Raw genomic sequence first — 8861 nt, 5'->3', positions numbered from 1 at the left:
AAATGCAAGGCTTTTGTAGATTAGCGGCTCTCCCGCACAGGTGTGATGGATGAACCGACTGCACCAGTTCTCAGCCAGCAATAACTCGGCATAGACAATGTTGATTTATCATCTTCATTAACTCCTGCTATCAGCCATTTGTAACCAACTTACAAACTGTTCCTTTGTTGGAAATTCCAGGATGGGGAAAGTTTTGGTTAGAAACGTGCTGTAAAATTTATAGTTCCATCTTTGCCTGCAATATAAGGCATTTGAATTAAACATTCAAAATTACAGAAATGAAGCCTACAACTTATATTTTAGTTTGTAGCTACTGTAATTCACTGAAATTTTGCTCACAAATGTTCATACATTGACGCAAATGACTCACGACTTACTTTAATTAATAATCATGCACGAAACAGCACAAATTTATATCCCAGAACAAATTAATAAGTCATCATGATATTCAGGCGCGTAATTATGAAATGAATAATGAATCCGTCTGCTCCTCCGCAGGTCTCATTACCGGCGCCGGATGTACCGGGGTACTACACATGTACTTGTGGCCTACAGTACTTGTGTACTTCTGGATCCGTTGGTGCGAAGCTCCGGGACGTACGCACCAGTGATATCGCATATTTGCTGAGAGTGCATCAGCACTACTATTTACTACACCATCTATTTCTAGTTTATCTTTAATAGGATAGATAACTAACTACTCCACAACTCGAGTTCGATAAACTGTAATTATGTAGTTTAATAGCTAGACGTTGTAGTTGTTTACGTTGTTGCAGCTTCGTCGTAAACTGTATCATCAACGTGATGTGATTGAGTGTCTCCTAGTGAGGAGCCCGTGCGTCGCGGGGCTCGCCTCGTCACCTGGCGGCGCACGCTCACGGGGCGGAATCGAATTTATGCCCTTAATAGGTCCTGGGGCGTCCTCCACACTGCTGCGTCCTGCGGGATGAAAACTTCGCTCCTTTAATAATAAAAGTCTCCGACGCAATATCCGCCGGCAACCGTCGCATATATTTGCATGAAACTATTTGTATGAAAATTTTAAGCCCACAAATGTGTATTTTGGGAATGCAAAACTTTTGAAGTAATTTAGAAGATTGTGTCCGTGAAAGTGTTATTGTTTTGATCAACGTGAACGAGCTCCCTCGTGGCCACTGGCGGCGGCGGCGGCGGCGGCGGCGGCGGCGGCGGCAGATCCACGGCTGCGTTGGACTTTGTCGAGTCTCATAAAAGTTAGCATACAAAAAAGTTAAACATTTACTTTCATAATGTTTTTTTTCGGAATCACATACCTAGCTGATCTCACGTATCCGAGTGATCGCTCACAGTAACGACCGCCGTGACGCGCCGCCCAACTCTACGTTACACGCAATATATTATCCTGTAGGTAGCCGAGGGCGAACTACCATACAAAAGAATTTATACCTAATCCTATCCTAGGTTTAGTTAACTTTGAATTTTAATAGCTATCTTTGGAGTTTTAAATTAAAGAAAAGATTATGCTAATTAAGTTATATTATAGATAAAGGATTACAATATTTGGTACAAATAAATTGAGGAACCGATGTTATGCGTGCGCGATAATAAAGCCCTCTGCTGGTCTTAGCGCGGTAGCGGGGATGCATCGATGTGCTCTGAGGTTGCCACTATAGGCATGAGCGGAGCGATTTTGATCGCGGGCGTGGCGGACACGCCACACATTCCCCCCGGCCAGACCGTAACTACGGTCGATAGTAGTCGGGGAACCGGATTCTTCTTCCAGCGCGCGACCGCTTCTCCTCTACTGGTGGTGCAGGAGGTGCGGGATCAGGAGTCTTGCATGGGACTTCCCTCATCAGGTGAGCTGGCTTCAGCCTGTCGACTGACACGTTCACTGGTTTGCCCTTCACTTCTATGGTGAAGTACTTGGGCTGACGCTCGATGACCTTGTGCGGGCCAGTGTATGGAGGCTGCAGAGGTTTGCGCACCATGTCCTGGCGTAGGAAGACATGGGTGGTCGAGTTGAGGTCTTTTGGGATGTAGAAGGGAGATGAAGTGTGCCATGATGTCGGTCTAGGTGTCAGCTTGGCCATGTGTGAGCGCAGTCGCGCCGCGTACTCCGTGACGTCGCCGGTAGTGTAGTCGTCGCTCGGGCTCAGGAACTGACCAGGAAGTTGAAGGGGCTCGCCGTAGACTAGTTCTGCTGGAGAGGCCTGTATGTCGTCTTTCCAGGCGCTGCGCATGCCGAGTAGCACGAGGGGCAGGGCTTCGAACCACTGTGAGGAGGAGTGGCATCTGATTGCAGATTTCAGCTGCCGGTGCATGCGTTCGACGAGACCGTTGGCTTGGGGGTGATACGCGGTCGTGGTGAGGTGGCGCGCACCAATCAAAGCGGTCAGGGCCTTGAAGAGGTGGCTCTCGAACTGCCGGCCGCGGTCTGTAGTGACCCGGGCGGGGCACCCGAACCTGGCTATCCAGCCAGACACCAGGGCTGCAGCGCACGCCTCGGCTGTGATCTCCTTCAGCGGGATCGCCTCGGGCCATCTGGTGAATCTGTCGATTATAGTGAGACAGTACCTGTAATCAGAAACCATAGTTAACGGCCCTACGATGTCGAGGTGTATGTGGGAAAATCTGGAGGTAGGTTTGAGGAATGGTGAGAGGGGAGCAATGGTATGGCGGGAAACTTTGTTAGTTTGACAAGCAATGCATTGTCTTGCCCACTCTCTACAGTTTTTCCGTATCCCTGGCCAAACGAATCTTTGTGTCACCAGTCGGACTGTAGCTGTACATCCAGGGTGGTGAAGATTGTGCACGGAGTCGAATGCCTGCTTTCTGAGGCTTGGCGTGATGTATGCTCGCGGAGGTTGAGTGGAGACATCGCAGTAGATGGGAAGATTGCTATCCATCGTGGCTACCTTTTTCAGTTTTAAGGTAGTTCCGAAGCGGAGCAAGTCTTGCAGTTCAGGGTCTTCGTTCTGAAGTCGTGCAAGAACTTGGAAGTCGATGGCAGCGGAGATTTCTTCAACGCGGGACAGGGCGTCGGCCACTACATTGTCTTTTCCAGGTAAGTATCTAATGTCAGTGGTGTATTGAGCAATGTAGTCTAGATAGCGGAACTGTCTTGGTGTGCATTTCTCTTTAGTCAGTGAGAACGCGTAGGTTAACGGTTTATGGTCCGTGTAGATGGAGAATGTCCTAGCTTCGACCATGTGCCTGAAGTACTTTATGGCTTCATACACTGCTAGGAGTTCTCTGTCATAAGCACTGTACTTCTTCTCTGTATTGGTAAGTTTGTGAGAGTAGAATGCTAGTGGTTGCCATGTTTTATCTATTTTTTGTTGCAGGACAGCACCAACAGCGAGGTCTGAGGCGTCGGAGGCTATGGCGAGTTCAGCAGAAGGATCCGGATGTGCCAGAAGAGCTGCTTGCGATAAGGACGCCTTGCAATCTTCGAATGATTTCAGAAGCTCGGGAGTCATGTGCACTGGATGTGATCCTTTTATTTTAGGTCCTGCGAGTACTTCGTTCAAAGGTGCTTGGAGTTGTGCGGCTTTAGGTATGAATCTTCTGTAAAAATTCAATACCCCCAGGAATCGTCGGAGCTCTTTCACCGTTTTCGGTACAGGGAATTCCTGGATAGCTTGTACTTTTTCTTCAAGGGGAGTCGTACCGGCTGCAGAAACTTTGAAGCCCAGAAAAGTGACCTCTGGTTGTCCGAAAACGCACTTTCTAGTGTTGACAAGCATTCCATACTTTTTCAGGCGCTCGAATACTTGACGAAGGTGGTCTTTGTGCTGCTCTGGGGACCTCGAGAACACCAAAATATCGTCGATGTATCCGAATGTGAAATCTAGGCCCATAAGAACCTCATCTATGAACCTTTGGAAGGTTTGAGCAGCGTTTCTTAGTCCGAAGGTCATAAATGGGAACTCAAATAATCCAAAAGGTGTCGTAATCGCCGTTTTCGATATATCGTCGCTGTTCACCCTTAATTGGTTATACGCCTTTACTAAATCAATCGTAGAGAACGTCGTACATCCATTCAGTTGACACGTGAAGTCATTAATGTGTCTGATCGGGTAGTTGTCCGGTATGGTCCTCGAGTTAAGCGCGCGGTAATCGCCGCAGGGTCTCCAGCCGTCGTCTTTTTTCTTTGCTAGATGCAGGGGCGATGACCATGGGCTTTCCGAGCGTCTAGCAGTACCATTGTTAAGCATATCCTCGAACTCTTTCTTCGCTATTTGCAAGCGGGTTGGATCCAGGCGTCTTGGTTTGCTAGCAACTGGAGGTCCGGGAGTAGTCCGTATGTAGTGCATTGTATTATGCTTAGACGGGGTATTCAGGCCAGCTGGTTTGGTTATTTCAGGGTACTCCTGTAGCAAGGAATGGTACTCCGAGTCGCCTGTGACAACTTTTATCGACGAGATGTCTTCAGATGACTCCGACTGCTTGCCGTTGACCTTGAGAGAGGTTATACCATCGATAAGGCGGTTGTTTCTACAGTCTACTAGTAAGTGGTAGTACCGGAGGAAGTCAACTCCGATTATAGGTTTGGAAACATCCGCGATGGTGAAGGTCCAGGAGAAGTCTCTTCTTAACCCGAAGTCCAGGTGTAAGTGAGTGGGTCCGTAAGTATTTATTATTGAGCTGTTGGCTGCTATCAGGTCGTATTTGGTTTTAGTACAAGGTACTTTGACAGCTGACCGTGGGAAGACACACAGGTCTGAGCCAGTGTCCACTAGGAACTGCATCTTGGAGGGACGGTCAGTGATAAATAAACGGCCTGATGGTGAAGGGCTGTCGGTGGCCGCTACTTCCGACGGCCCGGACAGTTTTCCGATGTGTCCTTGTGGAAGCTGCACGGTTCCTTGCATTTCTGCGCCTTATCACCGTAGGTGAAGTGGTAGAAGCAATGCGGGTGGTTTGCTGGAGGTTGCCTCGGACGAGACCGACTGCGGGAGCGGCTGCGTGAGAATCTGCGTCTGTTGGAGTATGGATGTTCGCGATCGTAGCTTCTGTCATTTACCTTGGACGTAAGCATGGCCACCTGCCTGGTAAGTTCGCTTATCTGTCTCGTTAGGTCGTCGTACGCGGTTGGAGGAGCTGAAGAGGTACTTGCCACCTGGGGAGATGATGGGGCTATCTCGTGCACCTTGTCTGCAAGTTCGGCCAGTTTTTCCAATGCAAGCTCACTCTGCGAAGCAACAACGGTTTGAATATTGTGAGGTAAACGACTAGACCATATTGTAGACAAGAAATCCTTTGGTACATCTGGACCTGCCAGGCTTTCCAGGTGTCGAAGGAACTGGGAAGGCTTCCTATCCCCGAGCTCTTCATGCATCAGCAGCTGTTTGACCCGTTTTTCCTTAGAAGCGGAAAGTCTTTTAATAAGTTCTGTTTTCAGCTTTAGGTACTTATCTTTTTCAGGTGGGTTGGTGATGACGTCCTTGACCTCGGCAGCATATTGATGATCCAGCTGGGCTACGAGGTAACAAAATTTAGTGTCATCCGTAGTTATCCGCGACAAAACGAACTGACTTTCCACTTGAGCGAACCATAAGGCAGGTTCTTCAGACCAAAATGGCGGTATCTTAACACCAACACGTAATATTTCAGGTTGCTGGATGGCCTGTGGTAACTCTTTATCCGAAACAGACATTATTAATTTCACGGCAAAAGTTGGGATCCGCTCCGCTTATGCCACTATGAACGCAGCGTTAAATAACAAACGAACAACTCGCAAAAGTACCGTCGTACGATTAATAAAAATCTCAGCGGCGATGTTTAGGTAGGCACTTTTTAATGTTTAGCACTATGTTCACTTGCACTTCGCACTTGCACTTGCAGCTTTTATAGGGGTCACCAGTTGTAGGTAGCCGAGGGCGAACTACCATACAAAAGAATTTATACCTTATCCTATCCTAGGTTTAGTTAACTTTGAATTTTAATAGCTATCTTTGGAGTTTTAAATTAAAGAAAAGATTATGCTAATTAAGTTATATTATAGATAAAGGATTACAATATTTGGTACAAATAAATTGAGGAACCGATGTTATGCGTGCGCGATAATAAAGCCCTCTGCTGGTCTTAGCGCGGTAGCGGGGATGCATCGATGTGCTCTGAGGTTGCCACTATAGGCATGAGCGGAGCGATTTTGATCGCGGGCGTGGCGGACACGCCACAATCCTAACAACGTATTAAGTGTGAGCGAAGTAACCCGTAACGCGACACTTTATGAAAGTGTATTGTTGCTGATGAATCACGCCGTCGAGAGTACGCCACCGCCGCCGCCCCCGCCGCGCCGTGGACCAGAGATTTGGCTATTATTATATTTGTTATGTTATTATTAATTAAGAATTTCATATAATATAAAGCATCTTGTTTATATTTATAGTTTCATGAATAAACTGATTTCTTTTAAACTATTAGTAGGTAACTACGTAATGTTTCTTTTTTAAATAATTTATTCTAATTGCAATAGGAAATATGCATAAAAAAAAATACTTTTATTGGATAGTTTTACATCACTTTATTATAGTAAAAAAAATTCAACGCCAAAATACCTAAGTAATTTAAGGTATTTTAAAGAAACTTAAAAAATTACAACCATCACGACCACTTTGAAATTCCCGTCAGGATGGCGGGCTGGTGTGACGTCATAATCTTTTAATTTCACGGCTCAGAATAATGAGTCCCGTCAGTCGGCATAGATTTTTTACCTAAACAAGTAACCACAGAGTACTTTTGTATTTTCAACAAACCAATATTGTCATGGTAACAAACGAAAAAGGAAGTGTATAAAGTGTGATCAGTGGCTGTTTTGTAATGATAATAAAGTGTGACCAGTGGCTGTTTTGTAATGGGAGCTCGTAAATAGCTACTAGTAGCTCTTTTGAAATGGGAGCGCGCAAACCAGAGGACCTTTGCACACAATATTAGGTATATATATATATATATATATATATATTAATTTAGAAAAAAATAACAACTTTTGAAATATACTGCCATTAAAACCTAAAAGTAGAAAGAGCAACTTGTGTCATGTTCATGTCATAATACTTACAATACCAATTTAATTTTATTGTGTTGCAATATGGACCATATTTGAGTGGCTCGTTGACTAGCGAATGGCTGTTTAGGCCTCATTACAATAGAACAACTAGTGGCAGCCCATACACTACCAACAAAAAATATAAAAAGTCCTAAACTTTGCAAACAAACAAGCATATCAAACAAGAAGTGGAGAGGTTATAGGAGGCTAGGATCTATTGGAAAAAAATTTATGTGATCCATCGTATCTGATCACAACGAGCATCACAAACACTCGGTGACATTAACATTTCTTTGTTTTACACTTGACATTTATTTAACTTCCGCCGTAAACGCAAAGAAGTTATTATTCTGAGATTGATATATGAAAAGAAAAGAAAATGGGTGACGTTCTCTGAAGTTAGAATTTACCTGCTCAAAAATAAATTATAATCAAAAATATTGATGGAGGCGTAGTTATGAAATAACAAAGTTTATTCTAAATAATATTTGACCTTTATTTGAATCACTTGCATATTCCCTATTCAGGTATATGGGCATTTGTTTTTGCCATAGTTTTCCAGCACTAATCCTATTTCCTCGCGGATGAAGATCGTGCAAAAGGGAGGGAGGGGGGGGGGGGGTAATCCACCGCATGATCCGGCAACACACTCTCTGCACGGGTGAAATATTATCAATGCACTTACAAAATGCATCATACTGAACTACTTTTACTATGAAGAAAAGCAGGAAGTAGAGTATGAATAGCCCTAATCAGTATTATATTTGATGCAAAGAATGTACTATTAACTATTATTTAAATATTATTCTGGTCACACAATAGATCTGGCTTCTGGTTGCATAATTAATTAATTCAAATTATTGCCATCAAATCCATTTTTAAGGTTTCCTATTGTGTCTTTTTATCTGTATTATCTATTTTGTGCACAATTTTATATATTTTTGCTTCAGGTGAAAATGAGACAGGGAAGATGAATAATCTCCCCACCAAGTTTCTAATAGACTTCAAAAATACTAAAAAGTGTAGCGCGGAGATGCAAGTACATTAAAATAATCCCATTCGTTAGTAGGAAGCTGCTGACTAAATCATATTTCATTCGCCATTCATTCATTCTCGCTGGCAGCTCTAATTAAGCGCGACGTAAATAAAGGAGTTTTTTTACAGAAATAAACAAGCAACGGCTGAATAGCTCCTGAATATTTTTTTCACCATTCAGAATGAATGAATGAAAGGAAATCAGAATATAAAACCTGTTTGTGAGTAAAGAATTCCGCTCTTTAGTAAATTCGAGTGTATGTAGTTCACCGCGTGCAATGTGCTCGGCCGAGGGGGCGCAGCGTGGAGCGTGGGATGTACCTACTACTGCCAGCTACCTGTAAGTTTTTATGTTATACAAAAGTAATAGGGGTTTCTTACCTACAATTGAAAGTTACATAATAGGTATATTTTCCTAATTATATTTTTTGTAGTCATTTCTTGCTTGCGAAGATGGTGATAGCGTCACGGATGTATAACAGTGAGAATGCACACACGGGCTTCTTGCGGTGACCGACGCGTGCGCACTCCTCGCGCCACGCACCATCCTGTGGCACATCTAGCCACGTCCATAACCACAACACACAGTAACATAGAACTCTCATGCATCAAAATACAGTCAAAAATAGCGAAGTAGCTCTCCAGTCCTTTTTTTTACGTCTAGCAAGAATAACCTGCAGTTAAGTGAGGTTGGCGGAATCGTTTAGTGATGGCTGTTACGATACTAGATGTATCGGGAGTATCGATACATTGATGAGTATTGGGTGTTAATATGGGACATGATATAGGCTCA

The 8861-nt window shown here is 44.2% G+C and overlaps 1 protein-coding gene across 1 annotated transcript; it reads right to left on the bottom strand.

Moving 5' to 3' along the window:
• Positions 1–4792: 4792 nt before the first annotated feature.
• LOC119691167 lies at positions 4793–5641 on the bottom strand. The gene has a single exon (XM_038107866.2). It carries the CDS (start codon positions 5639–5641, stop codon positions 4793–4795), a length of 849 nt encoding a protein of 282 aa, XP_037963794.2.
• Between the last annotated feature and the right edge of the window lie 3220 nt (positions 5642–8861).

This window comes from Plutella xylostella, chromosome 5, assembly GCF_932276165.1.
Source record: "Plutella xylostella chromosome 5, ilPluXylo3.1, whole genome shotgun sequence".
Classification (NCBI taxonomy): domain Eukaryota; kingdom Metazoa; phylum Arthropoda; class Insecta; order Lepidoptera; family Plutellidae; genus Plutella; species Plutella xylostella.
This window is presented reverse-complemented; position numbering and strand designations above follow the sequence as displayed.

What these genes read in the sequence shown, in the direction of transcription:
- LOC119691167 (XM_038107866.2), bottom strand. Translation starts at nt 5,641, where the DNA reads ATGTCTGTTTCGGATAAAGAGTTACCACAGGCCATCCAGCAACCTGAA.